Source organism: Oncorhynchus masou, chromosome 26 (assembly GCF_036934945.1).
Source record: "Oncorhynchus masou masou isolate Uvic2021 chromosome 26, UVic_Omas_1.1, whole genome shotgun sequence".
Lineage (NCBI taxonomy): Eukaryota > Metazoa > Chordata > Actinopteri > Salmoniformes > Salmonidae > Oncorhynchus > Oncorhynchus masou.
In genome coordinates, this window is record NC_088237.1 from 22,982,944 (window position 1) to 23,007,568 (window position 24,625).

At 42.8% G+C, this 24,625-nt stretch overlaps 2 protein-coding genes and 1 long non-coding RNA gene across 9 annotated transcripts in view; 2 read left to right on the top strand and 1 right to left on the bottom strand.

The window, feature by feature from the left end:
* Positions 1–44: 44 nt before the first annotated feature.
* Positions 45–5,561, bottom strand: LOC135515064 (uncharacterized). Its single transcript, XR_010451760.1, has 7 exons — positions 5,485–5,561; positions 5,363–5,391; positions 4,668–4,702; positions 1,329–1,431; positions 823–981; positions 583–688; positions 45–461 (listed from the first exon to the last, which is right to left on the bottom strand). It is a non-coding gene; the product is annotated as an uncharacterized LOC135515064 (long non-coding RNA).
* LOC135515062 (polyglutamylase complex subunit TTLL1) lies at positions 5,530–16,549 on the top strand. 3 transcript variants are annotated; one of them, XM_064938877.1, is made up of 10 exons: positions 5,530–6,018; positions 6,314–6,441; positions 6,890–7,098; positions 7,345–7,525; positions 9,570–9,707; positions 10,506–10,614; positions 10,763–10,906; positions 11,082–11,168; positions 13,021–13,184; positions 14,753–16,549. In XM_064938877.1, exons 2-10 carry the CDS (start codon positions 6,329–6,331, stop codon positions 14,883–14,885), a joined length of 1,278 nt encoding a protein of 425 aa, XP_064794949.1. In that variant the 5' UTR covers positions 5,530–6,018; positions 6,314–6,328; the 3' UTR covers positions 14,886–16,549. The 3 variants fall into 3 exon arrangements, 2 of the variants coding, with proteins under 2 accessions (XP_064794949.1, XP_064794948.1); XR_010451759.1 differs by lacking the exon at positions 5,530–6,018 and having other exon boundaries at positions 6,025–6,441; positions 13,021–14,240; positions 14,753–14,842; XM_064938876.1 differs by lacking the exon at positions 5,530–6,018 and having other exon boundaries at positions 6,025–6,441.
* A 281-nt stretch (positions 16,550–16,830) lies between these two features.
* Positions 16,831–24,625, top strand: part of LOC135515065 (protein kinase C and casein kinase substrate in neurons protein 2-like) — a 47,191-nt gene continuing 39,396 nt past the window's right edge. For 4 of the 5 annotated variants that reach the window (XM_064938879.1, XM_064938882.1, XM_064938881.1 and 1 more), the window contains exon 1: positions 16,858–16,943. The gene's annotated coding sequence lies outside the window, so the exon portion shown is untranslated. The other variant, XM_064938880.1, reaches the window with a different exon arrangement.

Genomic DNA, 24,625 nt, shown 5'->3' on the forward strand with positions numbered 1-24,625 from the left:
CTCAAGTTTGATTTTTTCTCAAGTCATTAAAAAATCATTTTCCAGTGTCCATTTAATGGTGTAATAAGCTACATAAGATAGTTGTGGCAATTAAATGTCTAACCAGTAACAGGCTCAATCTTCATAGAAAAGACTGCAGACCAGCAACAGTCTTTAAAACATGCATCAGTTGATAAGACTATAAAAACTGTGATCCAGCACAATCAATTCAATAACACACACGGTATTTCTTTTTTCCTAAAGTCTATAGTAAAAATTGTTTAAAAATATCACTCAATTAGGAAATGGTCCAACATAGAACATTGTAGCCAGAAGTCCAGCCAAGGCCCCCCTCAGTGCAATGGTTAGCCTTTCTACTCCTTCCACAATGCAGTGCAAATGGTTGCCATGGCCACCAGTGCCACAGTGGCAAGCATTGCTTTGGCCCAACCAGGGCAGTTAGCAGGTTGAATACTGGAAACCTGTGTAGGGGCAAGGGACAACACATGAGTAGTAGTAAGAGACGTATCCCCAATCCCAATGCAAATGAGATGTGAGGGAAGTAGATACTGTAGGTATATGTAATATGTTGTTGGCTCTTACCCAAGCCTCTGCTCTCTGTGTAGCCTGCCTGTGGAGAGCGGAAGCCAAACAGGCTTTGGCCACGCCAGGCAAACTCTTCACTCCCCAAAGCTGTCTTTGTATCCCCCTGATAATGAGTTACATTAAATCTTTGTTAACCATATTGTCATATATCGCGTGTTAAATATTTCTTATGTGCAAAATAAGCACTGATTAACTAGTTGTTTGGCACAATACATCCTGGTCTTTAAGCCTTCTCACCTATAGATGCTTCTAGTCAGGGCATGGGCAGGATTTGTCACATGGAGAGTTTGTGGCACAGGCCACTGATTAGGGTGTCTCTCTGCCCATTCACGGTCCAGTCTGTCACCCATCTCTGCCAGCTGATGACCTGTTGTCCGGGCAGCCCAGGCATGGATTCTAAAGGAGTGACGGACAGAAATGATGTTCACGAAACATTAGAAATGTGTTCTTTATTCCTTGAGGTAATCAGTGATTGGGTAGCAACAAAGTGTTCACTTCCAACCATTTTGCTTTCACCCATAATGTCAGATTAGTGACTACATCAATGGAGGAAGAAATTAGGGTTCAAATACCACCTTTGAATGTCTCTTATATCATTATAAAAGATAACGTCAGCCAAATGCCATATGTGACCAGTACAATTCGATTTATGACAGAGTTTGAGTAAAATGTAACAATTTCTTATCTCGTATTGTCTGTGTAAACTGATCAAGAGGTCAGGACTGGGGTGACGTAGCCTCTACCTGAGATTCACATCAGACAGGGTGACGTTGTCCACCTCACTAGGTCCAGCCCTGAGGGAAATGGCACGGTGTCGCTCTCTTCTGTGCTCCACCATTTTGTTTTCTGATAAAGAAAAGAGTTATGCCACACGCATGTCATGAGTTTCAGTGTGTCACTCCTAAATTATGTGGAAGCCATGTCAGGACAACAGTTTCCTTTGTGTGTGTTAACAGGTGAGTCAGTGCACCTAGCTGTGTGTGTGTGTTAACAGGTGAGTCAGTGCACCTAGCTGTGTGTGTGTGTTAACAGGTGAGTCAGTGCACCTAGCTGTGTGTGTGTGTTAACAGGTGAGTCAGTGCACCTAGCTGTGTGTGTGTGTTAACAGGTGAGTCAGTGCACCTAGCTGTGTGTGTGTGTTAACAGGTGAGTTATTGCACCTAGCTGTGTGTGTGTGTTAACAGGTGAGTTATTGCACCTAGCTGTGTGTGTGTGTGTTAACAGGTGAGTTATTGCACCTAGCTGTGTGTGTGTGTTAACAGGTGAGTTATTGCACCTAGCTGTGTGTGTGTGTTAACAGGTGAGTTATTGCACCTAGCTGTGTGTGTGTGTTAACAGGTGAGTTATTGCACCTAGCTGTGTGTGTGTGTTAACAGGTGAGTTATTGCACCTAGCTGTGTGTGTGTGTTAACAGGTGAGTTATTGCACCTAGCTGTGTGTGTGTGTTAACAGGTGAGTTATTGCACCTAGCTGTGTGTGTGTGTTAATAGGTGAGTTATTGCACCTAGCTGTGTGTGTGTGTTAACAGGTGAGTTATTGCACCTAGCTGTGTGTGTGTGTTAACAGGTGAGTTATTGCACCTAGCTGTGTGTGTGTGTTAACAGGTGTTAACAGGTGAGTTATTGCACCTAGCTGTGTGTGTGTGTTAACAGGTGAGTTATTGCACCTAGCCGTGTGTGTGTGTTAACAGGTGAGTTATTGCACCTAGCCGTGTGTGTGTGTTAACAGGTGAGTTATTGCACCTAGCCGTGTGTGTGTGTTAACAGGTGAGTTATTGCACCTAGCCGTGTGTGTGTGTTAACAGGTGAGTTATTGCACCTAGCCGTGTGTGTGTGTTAACAGGTGAGTTATTGCACCTAGCTGTGTGTGTGTGTTAACAGGTGAGTTATTGCACCTAGCTGTGTGTGTGTGTTAACAGGTGAGTTATTGCACCTAGCTGTGTGTGTGTGTTAACAGGTGAGTTATTGCACCTAGCTGTGTGTGTGTGTTAACAGGTGAGTTATTGCACCTAGCCGTGTGTGTGTGTGTTAACAGGTGAGTTATTGCACCTAGCCGTGTGTGTGTGTTAACAGGTGAGTTATTGCACCTAGCCGTGTGTGTGTGCTAACAGGTGAGTTATTGCACCTAGCCTTGTGTGTGTGTTAACAGGTGAGTTATTGCACCTATCTGTGTGTGTGTGCTAACAGGTGAGTTATTGCACCTAGCTGTGTGTGTGTGTTAACAGGTGAGTCAGTGCACCTAGCTGTGTGTGTGTGTTAACAGGGGAGTTATTGCACCTAGCTGTGTGTGTGTGTTAACAGGTGAGTTATTGCACCTAGCTGTGTGTGTGTGTTAACAGGTGAGTTATTGCACCTAGCTGTGTGTGTGTGTTAACAGGTGAGTTATTGCACCTAGCTGTGTGTGTGTGTTAACAGGTGAGTTATTGCACCTAGCTGTGTGTGTGTGTTAACAGGTGAGTTATTGCACCTAGCTGTGTGTGTGTGTGTTAACAGGTGAGTTATTGCACCTAGCTGTGTGTGTGTGTTAACAGGTGAGTTATTGCACCTAGCTGTGTGTGTGTGTTAACAGGTGAGTTATTGCACCTAGCCGTGTGTGTGTGTTAACAGGTGAGTTATTGCACCTAGCCGTGTGTGTGTGCTAACAGGTGAGTTATTGCACCTAGCCGTGTGTGTGTGTTAACAGGTGAGTCAGTGCACCTAGCCGTGTGTGTGTGTTAACAGGTGAGTTATTGCACCTAGCCGTGTGTGTGTGTTAACAGGTGAGTCAGTGCACCTAGCTGTGTGTGTGTTAACAGGTGAGTTATTGCACCTAGCCGTGTGTGTGTGTTAACAGGTGAGTCAGTGCACCTAGCCGTGTGTGTGTGCTAACAGGTGAGTTATTGCACCTAGCTGTGTGTGTGTGTTAACAGGTGAGTCAGTGCACCTAGCTGTGTGTGTGTGTTAACAGGGGAGTTATTGCACCTAGCTGTGTGTGTGTGTTAACAGGTGAGTTATTGCACCTAGCTGTGTGTGTGTGTTAACAGGTGAGTTATTGCACCTAGCTGTGTGTGTGTGTTAACAGGTGAGTTATTGCACCTAGCTGTGTGTGTGTGTTAACAGGTGAGTTATTGCACCTAGTTATTGCACCTAGCCGTGTGTGTGTGTTAACAGGTGAGTTATTGCACCTAGCTGTGTGTGTGTGTGTTAACAGGTGAGTTATTGCACCTAGCTGTGTGTGTGTGTTAACAGGTGAGTTATTGCACCTAGCTGTGTGTGTGTGTTAACAGGTGAGTTATTGCACCTAGCCGTGTGTGTGTGTTAACAGGTGAGTTATTGCACCTAGCCGTGTGTGTGTGCTAACAGGTGAGTTATTGCACCTAGCCGTGTGTGTGTGTTAACAGGTGAGTCAGTGCACCTAGCCGTGTGTGTGTGTTAACAGGTGAGTTATTGCACCTAGCCGTGTGTGTGTGTTAACAGGTGAGTCAGTGCACCTAGCTGTGTGTGTGTTAACAGGTGAGTTATTGCACCTAGCCGTGTGTGTGTGTTAACAGGTGAGTCAGTGCACCTAGCCGTGTGTGTGTGTTAACAGGTGAGTTATTGCACCTAGCCGTGTGTGTGTGTTAACAGGTGAGTCAGTGCACCTAGCTGTGTGTGTGTGTTAACAGGTGAGTTATTGCACCTAGCCGTGTGTGTGTGTGTTAACAGGTGAGTCAGTGCACCTAGCTGTGTGTGTGTGTTAACAGGTGAGTTATTGCACCTAGCCGTATGTGTGACCATGGTCATAATAACTTTAACGCCCATAATTATCTACCTGTGTAAATATTGAGTCATGTGACCAGAAGTGTGTTGCCGGGGAGATTATTCAGGTCAGTGCACACAAACTTTCCTCATCCTGAAAAGATTTCATCTTCAGGATTCACTGCACAGGATGGGCTCAGTGAGGTTTCAAAATACAGTGTGTACGCGCGCGTGCGATACATAAATAAACACACGTGTGTGTGTGTGTGTGACCTACATTAGTGCATGTCACGTCAGTTTTTACTAGGTATCTCAATGTGAAACACAAGAGAGTTTAGTGTTGAACACACCCCTGGCTCTGCTCACCTGTCCCTAAGCTGTTCTGTCCCTCTGCTCACGTCCTGTTGGAGAGATAGTAACAATGCAAATGGTGGATTTACATTACTCAAATCAACCAAACGGATACCATTGCAAAACAATTGCTTCCTTGTTTAGTCATCTTAAAATATACATTTGATTTTGTAATATTACATAATGTCTTTACAAATGTAATGTCTCAAACCAATCCAATGAAAGGATGGATTTGCCATTAGTCTTGCTTTAAAATAATTAGCAAATAAAAATAAATACAATAATGTAAAATATATGTAGTAAAGATACTATGAATTATTTAACTATTACATTAATAATAGTATTATTGCTAATAACATCATATATTCCTTAGCTCTACAGCATGATCAAATCATAACAATTGGGGGAAAATATTATTTGTGGATAGTAATGTTTTGATAGGGGTTTGTCAAAACAAGGTGATGTCATCCTCTTCACCAAACAAACCTAAGGTCGATTTGAAGATCACACAAGCAAAGACAGTATAATTTGCCCCATTTCAATGTAAAATATTTAAACAATGATAATGATCCTATCATTATTCATATTTTGCCATCGAGTTTCACATCTATGGAAGAGCAGTACTGCAGTCAATATCTGTCTACACAACGTTCCTTGTCTTACGACAAAGGAACAGGTGCATTGTAGAATAACAAAAATGTCAAATTTACCTATTTTGTAGATTAAAGTTGACGCCGCCCTGTAACGCAAATAATATGGGCATTATAGAACAATATTCTGAATATAAAAATGTTTTGAACATTTCACAGTTGTTTAAAATGTTCCTACTTACAGCAGCGTCCTTTAATCTTGTTGTTTTCAGGTAACTGCCACAATCATCATTTCAACAGCCACGCCTATGGCAGTTACACCAGGAAGATTGTTGAGGAGTGTTTCTCTCAACAACCACTAGAGGGAGTCACGAGGGGCAAAATGTCTCTGCATGCTAAAAATTGGACCATGTGCATTTAGCGCCACCCTGTGGTGGAACGAGCAGGGAATATTTGACAGTTCGAGGCGTCGTCGGTTGCTAGGTTATTCACCCGGAAGAGCACGGTATTCATCTGCCAGCTGACTGGGATGGATCGATAAATCAAGATAAGAGATAACTAGCATCCACCCTTTTAGCAGATTACATGATGAAGTCAATAAATTGAGGATTTCTCCTTTATAATTTGCATTAAATTCCCCTTGAAGGCGATTGAACCAGACATCACGATTGGATGAAAAATCATTCTCCTTTGCAGGTGTCTCAGGCAGGGTGGATCCAGCTATCTGGGACTGATGACCAGTTGTCTGACAAGAAGATTAGAAGATTGATTTCCAGGTAGCTAGCTAAAACTGTTATTTGGTGTGGAAGGATACATAGATACTTAGCTAGCTGACATAACGCGATTGTGTTCAATGCTTTACAGTACACCAAAATGCTACCAAAGGATAGTTGTGAATATAGCACATGAATTCAGTGTTTTTGCGAGATAGCTAACAGCAGTGGCTCATCATGGGCAAAACAATAGACTATTAACGTTAGTTATACCTGTGTTTATTACACGTGCTAAGCTCATCTGTGCATGTGTGTTTGTGCTTGCATTGGTGTGTGTTTCCGTGTGTGTGTGAGAGAGACTCAAGGAGGAACCATGGCTAATAAGGTGAAATGGGTGACCGACATTGAGAAATCCGTACTCATCAACAACTTTGAGAAGAGAGGATGGACTCAGGTCACAGAGAACGAGGACTGGAACTTCTACTGGTAGGCTGTCATTGGAGCTATGGAGCTTTCTCTGAGTGACAATACACAGTGGGTGCTTATGAATGCCAGTGTAGCACATACAGAGATCAGGGTCGTGTTCAGTGTGCACAAAACAGGAGAGAAGAATGCTTTGAAACAGGCGTTACTACTTGGTCTTGTCCAATAAAAACACTCACCTTCTTTTTTAAACATTTTATTTTATTTGTGCCTACTGAACACAGCCCAGGACAACATAAAAAACTTTTTTTTTTAATACATAAAGATATTGCTTCAGGGGTAAATTAGACAAACTGCAATGATGTGTAACTGTAAATAACAGATAATGTCATTCAGAAAAACAGAAATTCCTGATTAATCACAAAAATTCCATCCCTGACTAACTACCCCCTGCGAATCTCCATCAGCCTTGGGGAAACCCTGTTTATGATCCGTCTATGCCTCCCTATAGGATGAGCGTCCAGACCATCCGGAACGTGTTCAGTGTGGACACGGGTTACCGTCTCTCGGACGAGCAGATGGTCAACCACTTCCCCAACCACTACGAGCTGACCAGGAAGGACCTGATGATCAAGAACATCAAACGCTACCGCAAAGATATGGAGAAGGAGGGAAGCCCGCTGGCCGAGAAAGACGAAAATGGGAAATACCTTTATTTAGGTGGCAGTTATGAGCTTTCCCATACACGCACACTGCTTACTTACAGTATATGTAAATAAATGTGGATGTAAGATGCATTTCAATTTCAGTTGCACCTGACTAGAAGTGTCCCTTTTTCGGGGTCTTGGGCTATAACAGCTAAACTCACTAATTATTTTGTGCTGTTAAACAAATGTCATCAATACTGTCCTTTCATATTTCTCTGCGTTTTTATACTCCCTCTCTCCCTGTCTGGTTGTGACCCAGACTTTGTGCCGGTGACGTTCATGCTTCCGGCGGATTATAATCTGTTTGTGGAGGAGTTCCGTAAGAGTCCTTCCAGCACTTGGATAATGAAGCCGTGTGGGAAGGCTCAGGGAAAAGGCATTTTCCTCATCAACAAACTTTCCCAGATCAAGAAGTGGTCTCGAGACAGCCGTACCTCCACGTGAGTGCTGACACACACACACACACACACACACACACACACACACACACACACACACACACACACACACACACACACACACACACACACACACACATACATACAGTTGAAGTCGGAAGTTTACATACCCCATAGCCAAATACATTTAAACTCAGCTTTTCAAAACTCCTATAATTTAATCCTTGTAATAATGCCCTGCATTATAATTATAATAATAGTAGAGAGAATTATTTTTTCCAGCTTTTATTTCTTTCATCACATTCCCAGTGGGTCAGAAGTTTACTTACACTCAATTAGTATTTGGTAGCATTGCCTTTAAATTGTTTAACTTGGGTCAAATGTAGCCTTCCACAAGCTTCCCTCAATAAGTTGGGTGAATTTTGACCCATTCCTCCTACCAGAGCTGGTGTAACTGAGTCATGTTTGTAGGCCTCCATGCTCGCACATGCTTTTTCAGTTCAGGCCACAAATTTTCTATGGGATTGAGGTCAGGGCTTTGTGATGGCCACTCCAATACCTTGACTTTGTTGTCCTTAAGCCATTTTGCCACAACTTTGGAAGTATGCTTGGGGTCGTTCTCCATTTGGAAGACTCATTTGCGACCAAGCTTTAACTTCCTGACTGATGTCTTGACATGTTGCTTCAATATATCCACATAATTTTCCAACCTCATGATGCCATCTATTTTGTGAAGTGCACCAGTCCCTCATGCAGCAAAGCACCCCCACAACATGATGCTGCCAGCCCCGTGCTTCACGGTTGGGATGGTATTCTTTGGCTTGCAAGCCTACGTTTTCCCTCCAAACATAATGATTTTATTTATTTTAACCTTTATTTAAGTCAGTTAAGAACAAATTCTTATTTTCAATGACGGCCTTGTCAGCTCGGGATTTGAACATGCAACCTTCCGGTTACTAGCCCAACGCTCTAACCACTAGGCTACCCTGCCGCCCCACGATGGTCATTATGGCCAAACAGTTCTATTTTTGTTTCATCAGACCAGAGGACATTTCTCCATGTGCAGTTGCAAACCGTAGTCTGGCTTTTTTATGGTGGTTTTGGAGCAGTAGCTTCTTCCTTGCTGAGCGGCCTTTCAGGTTATGTCGATATAGGACTTGTTTTACTGTGGATATAGATACTTTTGTACCTGTTTCCTCCAGCATCTTCACAAGGTCCTTTGCTGTTGTTCTGGGATTGATTTGCACTTTTCGCACCTAAGTTCGTTCATCTCTAGGAGACAGAACGCGTCTCCTTCCTGAGCGGTATGATGGCTGTGTGGTCTCATAGTGTTTATACTTGCGTACTATTGTTTGTACAGATGATCATGGTACATTCAGGCATTTTGTAATTGCGACCAAGGATGAACCAGACTTGTGGATGTCTACAATTTTTTTCCTGAGGTCTTGGCTGGTTTCCTTTTATTTTCCCATGATGTCAAGCAAAGAAGCACTAAGTTTGAAGGTAGGCCTTGAAATACATCCACAGGTACACCTCCAATTGACTCAAATTATGTCAATTAGCCTATCAGAAGCTTCTAAACCATGACATAATTTTCTGGAATTTTCCAAGCTGTTTAAAGGCACAGTCAACTTAGTGTATGTAAACTTCTGACCCACTGGAATTGTGATACAGTGAATTATAAGTGAAATAATCTGTCTGTAAACAATTGTTGGAAAAATTACTTGTCATTCACAAAGTAGATGTCCTAACCGACTTGCCAAAACTATAGTTTGTTAACAAGAAATTTGTGGAGTGGTTGAAAAACGAGTTTTAATGACTCCAACCTAATTGTATGTAAACTTCCGACCTGAACTGTATACACACACACACACACACACACCTCTACTAACTACTGATAAACATGTCCTGTGTGTGGCTGCCAAAGGTGAGTCTTTGCTTGCATTTGCATTGTTCATAGTCAGTCTTATGTCATACAGGTAGTATTATCCCACTACTCTTGAATCTGCTTTTCTCAACACCGTTGTCCGTAGATGAGATGTCCATAGATAAATGACTGATGCTCTTTTTCCTTTGTTTTTGATAGGTTTGTAGCGGCCTCAAGTGGCAAGGAGGCCTATGTCATCTCTCTGTACATCGACAACCCACTGCTGATCGGAGGCAAGAAGTTTGACCTGCGTCTCTATGTGTTGGTTACCACCTATCGACCTCTCAAGTGTTACATGTAGGTTTATGATTAACCTAAAGCCTACAGCCCGGGTTCATTTCCCTCAAGTCCTACCGCTCTGAAATGACTGGATAGGTGATAGGTAATAGATAGATCATAACTTAATTGTCCCTATACTAATAGAAACATAGACATTCTGTTACATGAAATGCAAATACATCATTATAAACAGTGCAGTATGCATATACTTTTTCATAATTCTGTAATTATGAAAAAGGTGTACCTGTGGATGTATTTCAAGGCCTACCTTCAAACTCAGTGCCTCTTTGCTTGACATCATGGCAAAATCAAAAGAAACCAGCCAAGAAAAAAAAAACATTTTCCTGAAAGGCCGCTCAGCAAGGAAGAAGCTAGTGCTCCAAAACCACCATAAAAAGCAGTTTGCAACTGCACATGGAGAAAAGTCCTCTGGTCTGATGAAACAAAAATAGAACTGTTTGGCCATAATGACCATCGTTATGTTTGGAGGAAAAAGGTGAGGATTGCAAGCAGAAGAACACCATCCCAACCGTGAAGCACGGGGGTTGCAGCATCATGTTGTGGGGTGCTTTGCTACAGGAGGGACTGGTGCACTTCACAAAATAGTTGGCATCATGCGCAAGGAAAAGTATGTGGATATATTGAAGCAACATCTCAAGACTTCAGTCAGGATGTTAAAGCTTGGTCGCAAATGAGTCTTCCAAATCCTGTAAAACATTAATAAAGGATATTGCCACTAGGATAAATGATAACTTCAGCATTTGATCAGATCAGTATTTGACAATTTGGTCCATTTGGACCTTTTGTTGCTTCCAGGTATAAACTGGGTTTCTGCCGGTTTTGCACAGTGAAGTACACCCCCAGCACTAGTGAACTGGACAACATGTTTGTGCACCTGACCAATGTTGCCATTCAGAGACATGGGGTAAGTGTGTGTGTGTTGTCAAGACAGATAACATATACACAACACACTAAATGGGCCTAAAACAGGCAGAAATGTCTCCTACATAAAGATGTGAGTTTCTATGCGTATATATTTCTATGTGTGTACAATACATCTATACCCGTTGCAGGATGACTATAACCATGTCCACGGTGGGAAGTGGACGGTCAGTAACCTGCGTCTGTACCTGGAGAGCACCAGGGGGAAGGAGGTGACCAGCCGACTGTTTGACCAGATCCACTGGATCATGGTGCAGTCCCTAAAGGCCGTCGCAGTGAGTGGTCACACACACATACTGAAACAAAAACGTGTTCCCAATTTTATCCCTGCTGTGTTGCAGCTGCTCTTCCCTTTTTCACTCCTGACCCACACACTCAACGCACTAACTTCCCTTTCCCCTCTAAACACTCACGCTCTCTCTTCCTCTTCCTCTCTCTCTCTCTTCACAGCCCGTCATGAACAATGATAAACATTGCTTTGAGTGTTATGGATATGACATCATCATCGATGACAAGCTGAAGCCATGGCTCATTGAGGTGAGGCGCCCACACACACACACAGTGTAATTACATGACATTGGCAAAAATTACTTGAAGTAAAAATGTCTCTCTTATTGTGAACATGCTATAGATTTACTCACTAAGTCTAATTCCTACTAAGATGACCTTGTGTCAAAATGTTTTCTTTGTTCTGCATTGCTTGTGAAGTGAAACCAGTGCTGCGTTCCTTTCTCTGTCTAGCAAGTTTAATGTCCTTAGGGTTGACTTTTCTCTCTCTCTCTGTGCGAGTGTTTGTATATGTGTGTGTGTTTGTGTCTGAGGTGTTTGACTAAAACCTGCTCAAGGCAATGTACAGAAAACAAAAAGTACTCTGGTTCACCAGCAGTTATGTATGTTATTAGGATTTAGGAATGTCACAATGAAACAATTGTCTGTTGTTATGACTTTGTAAACTCCTTCAATCTTCTCTATCTGCCATTGTTTGCATACTGAGTTGTTTACTTTCTATTGGTTTCTCACTGTGAATGTCTGGCTGAGTACATGAAGTCGAACATTCTCGGAGGGTACTAGAGGAATTCAACTTTTGACTTGAACAGGAATAAAAACAGGTCTATTTTGGTAGATCGTTTAAGTTTCCCTGGTCCCGTATTCACTAAGCGTCTCTGTGTGTTGAGTGCTGATCCGCTGTGAGATCCTTAGGTACAGCCACCCGGGGCAGAATAGCCGGCATGCCTATGCCAAGCCCTCATTCATGTGTATTGTAGAATAACAGCTGAGGAACCAACCTGCAGCAGTCTCTCAGTCTGCAAGGGCTGGGAAACAAGGGAGCGATTCCAACCAAGCTTTGTGTGTGTGTGTGTGTGTGTGTGTGTGTGTGTGTGTGTGTGTGTGCTCATTTCTTTCTGGGATTGATCTCTATTTTTCTCTCTCTTAGTTGTCCATGTGGGTGTCTGTGTGCCAGTATATTTACAACCCACACCCACCGTTGCTGCTAATACATTGTCCGTGAGGGTTTCTGTGTGCCAGTATGTTTACAACCCACACCCACTGTTGCTGCTAATACATTGTCCGTGAGGGTTTCTGTGTGCCAGTATGTTTACAACCCACACCCACTGTTGCTGCTAATACATTGTCCGTGAGGGTTTCTGTGTGCCAGTATGGTTGCTGCTAATACATTGTCCGTGAGGGTTTCTGTGTGCCAGTATGTTTACAACCCACACCCACTGTTGCTGCTAATACATTGTCCGTGAGGGTTTCTGTGTGCCAGTATGTTTACAACCCACACCCACCGTTGCTGCTAATACATTGTCCATGTGCCAGTATGGGTGCTAATCTGTGTGCCAGTATGTTTACACCCACACCCACTGTTGCTGCTAATACATTGTCCGTGAGGGTTTCTGTGTGCCAGTATGTTTACAACCCACACCCACTGTTGCTGCTAATACATTGTCCGTGAGGGTTTACAACCCACACCCACCGTTGCTGCTAATACATTGTCCTGTTGCCAGTATGTTTACAACCCACACCCACTGTTGCTGCTAATACATTGTCCGGGTGAGGGTTTCTGTGTGCCAGTATGTTTTGCTGCTAATACATTGTCCGTGAGGGTTTCTGTGTGCCAGTATGTTTACAACCCACACCCACTGTTGCTGCTAATACATTGTCCGGGTGGTACATTTCCTGCCTGATAAGCAGCTCCCAGTTCCTATGGGGACCGATAGGAAATGAAAACAGTGAAATAGTGAGGTCATTCCTGCCTGTTACTAGTCTCCAGTACTTTGTACTCTACTCATACTCAGGACAGAACTTTCCATGCTGCCCAGTGTGTACATAATGACTAATGCTTATCCTGACCTGTGCTCTCTGCTATTCCGCGTCTGTCCTCCAGGTTAACGCTTCTCCGTCGCTCACCTCCAGCACAGCCAACGACCGGATCCTGAAGTACAATCTGATCAATGACACTCTCAACATCGTCACACCCAACGGGGATATTCCCGACTGCCGCTGGAACCGCAGCCCACCCCGAGAGGCCCTGGGCAACTACCAAGTCCTGTGAGTGACAGCCCCCTCCTCCTATCACAGCGCTCAAGGGAGAAAACAGGCCTGAGGCGTGTTCAGCAGGACGCAGCGTTTCGGGATTATTTAGATAGAAATATGCTATGCTTCTCTGACATGTAGAATTAGGAATCAAGTCGGATCTAATCATGGAATTTCTATCTGCAGCATTTGACTACGGAACGTGGCCCAGAGTAAAAAGAAACACACTATTTGTTTTTAAAAAATCAAATAGTGGAGTGCCAGATGGGCAGGGTTTGATGTTTTGGAACTATTGGTCCGTCAAGCCAGGATTAACAGTTAGAGAAAATACCTCTAACCGTGAACTGATTTAGGATCAAATGAACTGAAACAAGCCATCTACGATTCACCGCATAGCAGCTTCTAGTCATTGATGTTAGCAATCTGACCAATCAGAATGACAACACACAGCCTTTTACCTCAGTTACATTTGTGTTGTGATGTTATTACTATATTGTCTTTATACTTTCTATATCTGGCATCTTTACTTATTTTATGAGTTGGAGAACACTTTGGGAGGGATCTTAGACCATTCCTACATACAGAATCCACAGGAGGTTGGTGGCACTATAATTGGGGAGAACAGGCTCTTGGTAATGGCTGGAGCAGAATGAGTGAAATGGTATCAAAACCATCAAACACATGGTTTCTATTTATTCTGTTCCAGGTGTTATTATGAGCCGTCCTCCCCTCAGCAGCCTCCACTGACAGAATCCTTCCAGATCCTTGATATGCTTCGTCTGCGCTTATAGACTGCCCTCTTCAATTCAAACCACAGCTTTTCAATAGGTTTCTACTTTTGATTTTTGGGCCAATTAACCATTTCTTTGTGGATTTTGATGTGTGCTTGGGGTTATTGTCTTGCTGGAAGATTCACTTGTGGCCAAGTTTCAGCCTCCTGGCAGAGGCAACCAGGGTTTTGTTAATAATATCCTGATACTGGGTAAAGTTCATGATGCCGTTGACATTAACAAGGACCCCACGACCAGTGGAAGCAAAATAGCCCCATAAGATACACCACCAAACTTTACAGTAGGTACTGGGTTCTTTTCTGCTCATGCATTCTCATTTCGACGCCAAACCCACCACTAGTGTGCGTGGCCAAAGATCTCTATTTTTGCTCATCTTTATCAAAGGTGTCAATAATTTTGAACCCCACTGTAGCTCTTACCAATACTCTGTCTTACACATACACTCTTAGAAAAAAAAGGTGATATCTAGGACCTAAAACTGTTCTTCGGCTGTCCACATAAGAGAACCCTTTGAAGAGCCCTTGGAACACAAGAGTTCTACCTGGAACCAAAAAAGGTTCTACCTGGAATCAAAAAGTGTTATCCTATGGGGGCAGCCGAAGAACCCTTTTGGAAGCCTTTTCTAAGAGTGTACTCTCTCTCTATCCTCTGTCTCTTCCCCTCCCTTCCTTCCTCCGTCTCTCTCTCACTCACCACTCTCTCCCTCCCTGCCTCTCTCCGTCTTCCCCTCCGTCCCTGCCTGTCTCTCTCTCTCCCTACCTCCCTCCCTCTATCTTTCCCTCCCTTCGTCAGGTACGACGAGGAGCAGGCGCTGAGCGAGAATGTAGAACGTGACCTACGGAGTCGCTCAGGCCAGTCGCTGGGGTCTAAGGGAATGGCGAAGGGGGGCACAGGGCCTCGCCCAGCTGCCGCCACCTGGAAGTGAGGTGGTAATGTCCAACGCCTCACTGTGCCTCACTGTCCCTTCACTGACCTCTCGTCGCTCTTCCTGTGTCATTCATGGGGGAAAGGGGGTCGGGGGCAAGGGACGACCCAGACAGAGGGATGGAAGGATGACAGGGAGGGAGAGGACACAGTAAGCTCTGAGGACCCTACCATGCATCACAAGCAAGGACACGTGTGTGTTAGTAAAGAAAGGATCACACACACTCACGTTTAGCAGAAGCTCAGTATAATACACCAAATTATAGCATTTATCAACCTTTTATATAACAATGGGAAGGGGATGTTCTCAGATGGCTGTTAGAGGATTTCAATCAATGCACGTGTTTGAATAATGTTTTCATATATTGTTGTGGAATTGTTTTACTTTAATGTTTTTTATGTTTTCAAGCAGAATATTTGCTAGGTTAAGACACATCGGCGTGTGTAATTATTCTGTTAATGTCTGAAAACCGACAGGATACACCTCTTCATTTTGAAATGTATGACCAGAAAAGCATTTGCTTTTTGTTGACTGCATAAAACATAGTGTAATGGACAATGCTAACAACAAACAAAAGTAAGACTGGAAAGTGAGCTTTGAAGCGTTTGCTTTTCAAGCCACTGGAGTCGGCTATAAAGTGTACAAGGCTACAGTATGCATAATTACTTTTACAAAACTGAGAGACTTGTTCAATGTTTGGTTATACAACTTGACTTTTTAGTTGTTACTCATAAGTTCAACTTTGGGATAAAGAAATGCTTTCACATTTAAATATCTGGATATAAAGTGATGAGGTCAGCTCTTCAAACGTTGAAGTACCTTTAATTTTGTGTTGTGGATGACATTGCCATGCCAACAAATATTTTCCTGTGGTGTGACCTTGGAGGGGTGACCTTGAAACCAGGGTTTCGTCCCAAAGGGCACCCTATTTCCTATGGGCCCTGGTTAAAAGTAGTGCACTATATAGGGAATAGGGTGCCATTTGAGACACTGACCAGCACACCCTTGGTCTGCCTGTGTGTTTAAGATAATCCCATTCTGGTCACAGTGTGTGGTCACCTCGAGCGGTTGGCATACAAGAGACTAAAGCTGAAGTGGCTACTGAGCTACAACAGAATGAACCATTCGGATTGTGTGAAAGTGAACATGATGTAATAACCCATAGAGTATCTTTATTCATTTCTTATATACAGTACCATACATCCCACCCCACCTCACTGTGGTCCCCAGAGTTGTTAAAGGGATAGTTCACCCAAAGGAAACCAATATGTAATTTTGTAATTTGGGTGAATTATCACTTTAACAGGCACCGTTAGGTTTTGCCTTTAATGATTTGGACTTTTTTGTATAGAAGACTGTACCATGTTTTATATATACTAATATGGTGCTGCTGCCTTTGTCTTACAGATGGTTTTAGTACACAATGAAATATACTGTTACATTAAAATAACGTATTTTTATGTACTTTTGACACTTTGGTTATGCATTTCATGTCATCCTTTTACCCTCATTCTTTGTTAAATACAGGTAGCTGCAATTATATTTTTTATATACATGTACTGAATATAGGAATTATAACATGCAATGTTTTTGGTTTTTAAATGTATTAATAATTCCTGGTGCCTCAAATGTCTGCATGTAATAAATCCAATTAAACAATGGGGGATTTGTGTAAATCTCTAGTTTTTTAGGGGTCACCTGTGTGCATTAGACAGATTCCCACACCTAACACAGACTGTGTCAGAGCACTCTCTGAATTTGAGAGGGGTCACATTTCCCCATCCCTCAGCTGTATACCAAAACAAGTGGCAGGGCTGGCGTTTTGCTAAACAATATCAGTGGCCATATATTCATTGTGTTTGTAGTTCTTGACATTTCTTGAAATGAGAACTACTATTTTGAAGGTTTTCTATTTTGCATACCGGAAGAGATGGATGGTGCGTTGATGCTGCGGCTCCTGTTGCTGGTAAGAAAAAAAACTGGTAAAAGGTTAGCCAGCTAAATACAGCTAATTTATTCATTGATTCGCGTCTCTCAAGAGGAGCGGAACTCTTCGAGGTAAAGTGATAGCATGTCTAGCTATATCTAATACCTATTTTGTTCATTTGTAACTTTAGTTTTTTAACTTTACAGCAACTGTACGAAAGTTTTTCTATGTAACATTACCAGAAGCAAGCTATTTAGCTAACGTTAGCCACTACTATCCAACCAGCTGGAAGGTGGGGTATGAAACAGCTAAGTTAACGTTAGCTAGCTAACGAACTATGGTTGACATAGCAGTACAGTCGGTAGCTAGTTAACGTTACTTGTTATGGGTCCTGGTAGATGGCTACCTAGTTAGTTTGGTAGCTAACTAACGTTAACGTCAGCTAATGATTTAGTTAACTAACAATGTTTAAGATAGCCCGCTACCTAGTCCTAGTGAACTATTACTGGCATAATAGCCAATTGCTTACTTACTAGCTAGCTCCCTAACTAGGGAACTAAAATTGGATCGGGAGTATTTTGTTAGGGTATATTTTTAGTTGGCTCAAGATCTGTCTGTCTGACTACAGCCCTTGCATCGGTGACTGAAAGAAGGGCGGGGCAGGTTTCAGAAGTAACGATAACCCCGCTGTCATCTCATGTAGTCTAAATTCAGAGTCAACTAATCACCACAAATATTCTGTGTCTAGCGATCTTCTGTCACAGGGTAAAAGTTTAAAAAGCAAGTTTTCACTTTAAAACTGACTTATGAATTCAATCACTTTTTTTTTACTTTAACAAAACCTTAGTTCGCACCTAATATAAATCATTGGTTCACAATGACCCAAAACCTTCCCTTGAGAGAAGTGGAATGGAAGTGACTTTTTGGACCAGAATGCCAAAACATTCAGGAGATGGAGATTCTCAAAGTTGACTGGACCCATTTTGATCTCATTTGAAAACTTAAAAAACAGGGTTGTCAAACTATAGGATTTAAAGTACCATCCATCATCATTTTTATCATTCCTCACCTGGAAGTTGGAGTGGCATTGTACCCATTTTATTTCTATGGTGACCGGGCCCTTAACATCATGCCAGCACAGCACATGGGCTTCCACAGGAAAGTGACTAGAAGACTGCTCGCATCTGTGATGTCACTTAATCCAGTATTTCCCCCCATTATGTGTCTCCCTCGGTTGGCACTTTAACATGGAAAATACCTGTAAGAGTGGAACAAATACCATTGTTTAAGCCTGACCCTTGGTCCAAGGTTTTTGGGTAGGGTTGACTGCTGGTGGTGTCAGTGACTTTGTTATCCAAGTAGAGAGAATCTCTCAACATTGAGTTCTTGACTCTAACCCACTGGGGACGGTGTTTGCCATACAGAGAGGGCCCACTATAGGCCCCATTCTGCCATTGTGAGATCAACAGCAGCAATGCACAGCTTCATCACCAAGGAGGACAAGGTTGACTGACTGACACAGCGAAAAAACAATCCAAGTTTACAAACTATGGTTGCTATGTAAACACTTCACTCCTCTAAAGTCTATTGGGTAAACTTCGACTTGCACACAATCTTTTAAAACACCCCCATAGGGATTATAAATATGGTGTCCTACTGTGAACTAACATACGATGGTAGGGATGGCAGCAATCATTGCAAAATACATCTCAACACATTATTATTTTAGGAAACAAAAGAAGGAAATGGAAACGGATATATTTTTCTTATGAAAAAAACTACCTCAGGACTACAGTAGAAGGGCATTTGCTAATAGGTTGATGACCTAGTAGCAAAATTGTACCCTAGTCTTTACATTCCATTGCCATGATAAGACTCTGAAGAAACAGTGCTAACATTCACCCTATGCAGGCCTATGTCTATACTAAGGCCAGAGAGTAGAACCATAGAGATTACAAGTTTGGCCATTTCCATTTCAGCAAAATGACAGATAATTCCATGGCAGCCATGTTATCACCCCCTGGAAGAAAGCATAAGATAATCCAGAATTGTCACAATGATCCACTAAACCCCTACATCTGAATACTCCTCAAGAACCGATCATCAGAGGCAGCAACAGGACATTCAGTGTTGCATCCCAATTCTCCACACTTTTCCAAAAGTGTGCACTTACTAGCACACTTCCCGTCATGGATTTAAAAGCATTGGAAGGGTCAAAGCATTGGCTGGAGGGAGGTTCCACTGTTTAATCCATGAATTGTGTTCAAGTGCTCACTTTGGGAGAAGGGTGGAGAATTGGGACTCAGTCAGGGGCTTCTAATCAGGGTTCATTTGATGTTTAGTGTATACATGTAGGCCTACTTGTACAATATATGGCTGGTCTTGGCTCCATTCCACATTTGTGATATCTCCTACTACTATAGCCCTGAGGCTATATGTAACAAGGCTCTCAGAGTAGGAGTGCTGATTTTTGTAGGTAGCCTTGCACGAGCCTTGGCAGATATCTCCTGTTTCTGTAGCGTGAAGCAGCTTGATGTAGAGGTACACCCCTGGACAGGATGCTAGTCTATCGCAGGGCCTTACCTGCAATCTATCTCCTTAATGCTGAGGAGCCAAGCATAGATGCATTGGGTCAAATTTTAGTCTTTTTGGTAGAACTCAATCCAACTTCCAACCTTCCAATCTCAGGGTGGACACTTACCACAAGGCCTCTAAGTTGGTTGGGGAGCGCTGATTTAAGGATCAGTTTAATTCTTAATAATACATCATAAATGGACAGGGGGAACCTGATCCTAGATCAGCAGCACTCGGACCTGGACCTCACTCTGGCGCCTGCGTTCTTCTTCCTTCTCTTTTAACTTTACACCCAAAAGAGAGGAAGTGTTATTTTCCTGGTCAGGCCAAACTGTTTAACATCTGTGATTGGGGCCTCCCCTGCTCACATAGTCAGTGAGTCACTGGCAGACAACAAGGAAGTGTCTCCTTTTGTAACAGGGAGACTAATCAGACACGACACCCCTCCAAGGTAACTTGTTGCCATTGTGTGTTGAGGTAGACTACTCTGGATCAGTGTAGGGCTGTGACGATATCTGTATATCTGTATTGTTTCCATGGAAACCACAAAGCAGACCGAACTCTTTGGTCTGTTAACTTGGTGTAACATATTGTGTTCTATAACTTGGAAAATAAATAAATGGGACTCTGGATGACAACATAATGATGTTTGTTTCCAACATTAGGGATGTTTCCCTAAAGAAGTCAACTCTGCTTTGTGTTTTGTTTCCTTGCCACAATAGTAACGAGTATCTCCATACTGGTATCGTCCTGGCCCTTGATCAGTGTTCGTTATTCATCTTATAATGTATTAGGTTAGTGCAAAACTAGGGTGGCTGATCAGAAATCAGAGTTTAATGGCAGAATGGGCAGGGAGATTTGTGATGATGTCAAAATCTTATCATAAGCAATGCCCTGCGATGTGTTGTTGCTGCCTGATGTGTGTGAACTCAGTTTCAGGGACAGGAGCAGAGAACAGAGTGGTGAACACACACTCCCGTCTCTAAATATACACCACTGTCTTTGTGTGAGAGGTGCTTATTTATAAGGGCATGATTGTGAGATCTATCTGGGGCTGTGTTTGAGAACTCTCTCACACACACACACACCTTGCTCGAGGACATACATGTTTGTGCCTGTCAGCAGATATGCTTGGGGATGACATGCTTGTGAGCTTCGCTTTATTGCCCTGCAGTGGTGTTATGAACAGATCACCATCCTAACATGTGTACCCCACTGTCCCTGTCTCCTGTCTCTTTTATAGATTTCTATTAGAGCACTGTCTGTCTCTCTGGGGCTGCTAAAGAGTACAGACCTGAAGCTATGAATAGTGGAATGGACAGGGTCTGTTTGCCAGGATTGTGTGGCTGAGTTCAGACCTGTAACCAGTAGTACAATGCCCTGAGCCCAGAGTTGCCTAAGAGCATTCCAGCACTGTCCGTCTACCACACACTGCTATCTGTAGAGAGTAGTCAACTTCAGAAATAGAATAGAAAAGAATTGATGCCCACTCATAGACGGTAGGCTATGTTTAGCCGTCCACCCACGTCATTTAGCCAACACTGCGGATCCTCTCTATTTAGACTTAGCCTACCAGTCATCTCCCACATCACCATGTTACGGACTCTCTCGCTCGCTTTCGCTCATCTTATTCTCTTGTTATTTTTTTGTTATTTTTTTCCACGTTCTTTCTATTTTTATTCTCATTCAGTTTCACTCTATTTCCCACATTCTCTCTCTATCTCACTGCCTCTCTATCTCACTGCCTCTCTATCTCACTGCCTCTCTATCTCACTGCCTCTCTATCTCACTGCCTCTCTATCTCACTGCCTCTCTATCTCACTGCCTCTCTATCTCACTGCCTCTGTGGTAAAGGTCAGTGGAGTCTCATGTCTGTTCTGGGTGCAGCAGGGCTGTAGTGTGTCATGACTCAGGCCCTGCCGGTCGCAGGCTCCTCAGTGCTGCTGTTCACTGGTCATGTGCATTCAATTACTCCCTGGGTGACCCATCTCTGTCTCTCTGTCTCACTGACTTTGCGAACCTGTATTTCTATGTGCAGCTGACAGCTGTCCAATCCGAGGGGGCCCTGTATCCCTTGATGTTGGTTCATATAACCCCAGCGGGTCTAGTTCTGGAGCTAGTGGGTGTCTGTGTTTTCTCAACATGCCAGGAGACACACACACAGCATACTATGCCTATGCCCCACATAGACTAATGCATTGCTGCCTATACCCCACGTAGACTAATGCATTGCTGCCTATACCCCACGTAGACTAATGCATTGCTGCCTATACCCCACGTAGACTAATGCATTGCTGCCTATACCCCACGTAGACTAATGCATTGCTGCCTATACCCCACGTAGCCCAATGCATTGCTGCCTATACCCCACGTAGCCCAATGCATTGCTGCCTATACACCACGTAGCCCAAAGCATTGCTGCCTATACCCCACGTAGCCCAATGCATTGCTGCCTATACCCCACGTAGCCCAATGCATTGCTGCCTATACCCCACGTAGCCCAATGCATTGCTGCCTATACACCACGTAGCCCAAAGCATTGCCCACTGTAGACAGTATGCAGTGTATTCCTATGCTGTACGCAGACCTAGATTTGTTCAGTTTATCAGAGGCTATTGGACAATGTTGGAACTTGATGTCTCTGCTGCTGGCATTTGCAGAATTGCACCATGCTTGGTACACCTGGACTATAATTGTAGTAATATCTGAACGTGAAATGACTGTTTGATCACATGTAAGCCTAGTTCCCTATTTCCTTCATCAATAATTGAAACTTGAGCAGTTGTTCGTTTGGCGCGACATCTTATCTGTGGCCTCGTTTTGCAGGTGTTTTGAAGACCACCACTCCTAATTCTATTCTTAGGAGGATACACACACAGAGAGAGACACACAAAATCCTATACCCTTTACAGACAGACTTTACAGTATGTTGCCTATAAAAAAAATATATATATATATACACATACACATACACACAAATGTTTTTTTAGAGGATAATACATTATTGCCGGGATAAACCATTTCTATCTTCTGTGCACATGCCGGCAAGTTTAGGAGTGGCAGTAGACATGGGCCGATATGGGTGGACGTCTATTTGAATAAATCCCTTGAATATACACCATTACAAAGCCTACACTGGATTTAGGATACATTATTGCGTGGTAACTGTTTCTGATCAGTGGTAGATGAGTAAACAAATAGATGAGCTACACCACCTCCAATTATTTTCCCAGGCGGAGAATAAACCATATATAGCATACAGGGGGAGATTCAATGATACAAAATCACATTGATTAAGACAAGTCACAGGCTTTAGGTCTGGAGTTGGCCTAGGTTACTAAGCAACTGAAAAGGAAGAGCAAAACAATCTGCTTGTTAAGCTACATAACATCCTGGCAAAATGTTCTGATCAGCGATAGTAAATGAGGCAACTTGACAAGATGATCATGAGTAGCACTCACCTCAATTTAGCATTTCACCAGCCTAATTGTAGCCTAACCAATATCCAAACAGAGATTCAGTGAAAAGAAAATCAGACTGATGGATGTTATCAACACAGGTCCTCATGCTTGTCTCAAAGCAGGGTAAAACAGTACTGAAATAGTTGAACATACGGGTAGGCTATTGCTTCAAATGTATTGTAACAATTGGATGACTTTGGGAGTATCAGTAAGCAACAATTTGATTCCTTTAATTGCACTAGCCTATTTTATTCCAATGTTTTTGTCATTCAGTGATATTTATTCCCACAGTAGTTCTTTATGGATCCATCCGGTTGTGGTTAAGAAAACAGTGCATGCAGTGGGCTATGGGACGAGATGGGTGGAGTGACATGCCTCAAAGTTTAGAACTGGCAGGAGGATAGCAGTAACGGCCGCTGCCTAGCAACCATCAAGAGCTTAGGAGCGTAGTGCGTGCCAGTGCTGCCTCAGCATTACGGCTACATTTCATACTAAGCCGTAGGCAGACCTTTACCTTAATCATGACTTGGTCGGTTGGCAGAAATAAAAGTAGAGAGGCTTGCCGGTAATTCCTTTCATATATAAAAAAAAGTTGGCGGGAAAACGTCTTGATTTGAAAGGTGTACTAGATGGCTTCTTCTTTCTGTTCCTCTTTCTCGTTTTCGCTCCCTCTGTTTTGTGGCCGGTGTGTGTATGACAAGTTGCCTAGAGAAGCTGAGTGGACTTCAGACTCCGCAGTCTGCCAGGAACAACACTAGGGGCCTAATTCCATTTTTGCTCCTCCTCTCTCCCCTGAAGGATTCAAAGGAATGAATTGCTTCCATGTAGGCCAATTTCCATGAGTGTAAGGGGTCATTCATAACAGAGGACAAAACATAAAAAAATGTTTGATAACACTGCAGTTCCTCACAATAAAATGAGAGCTCTTAATAAAGTTTGAAAGCGAAGATGTCCTCTAGCCCACACTTGAACCAATTAATTGTTTTTCAATCCTTCGGTCTGTAAAAGTAACAGGGAGTGTGAACTTGTACATTATTAGGATCCCCATTAACTGTTGCACATGCAGCAGCTACTATTTCTGGGGTCCACATAAAATATGCATGACAGAGTACAGAAAGAACAGTTATAGACAAGAACAACATAAGTAATATTGTCAAGGCAGAAGGAGAATATACTACAGCTTCATACTACAGTGCATTTGGAAAGTATTCAGACCCCTTCCCCTTTTCCACATTTTGTTTTACGATAGACTTTAAAAACATTTTTGATTAAATTCTTTTTACGCACAATACTCCAAAATGACAGTTTAGTGAAAACAGTTTAGATTTTTTTGTGTGCTAATTTATTCAAAGTAAAAAAAAACATGCCTTATTTACATAAGTATTCCAGCATTTTGCTATGAGACTCGGAATTGAGCTCAGGTGCATCCTGTTTCCTTTGATCATACTTGATGTTTCTACAACTTGATTGAAGTCCACATGGGATAAATTCTATTGATTGGTAAGTTCTATTGATATGCACACACCTGTCTATATAAGGTCCCACAGTTGACAGTGCATTGTCAGAGCAAAAACCAAGCCATGAGGTGGAAGGAATTGTCCGTAGAGCTCTGAGACAGGATTGTGTCGGCACAGATCTGGCGCCGGGTACTAAAAAATGTCTGCAGCATTGAAGGTCCCCAAGAACATAGTGGCCTCCATAAATTGAAGAAGTTTGGAACCACCAAGACTCTACTTAGATCTGGTTGCCTGGACAAACTGAGCAATCGGGGGAGAAGG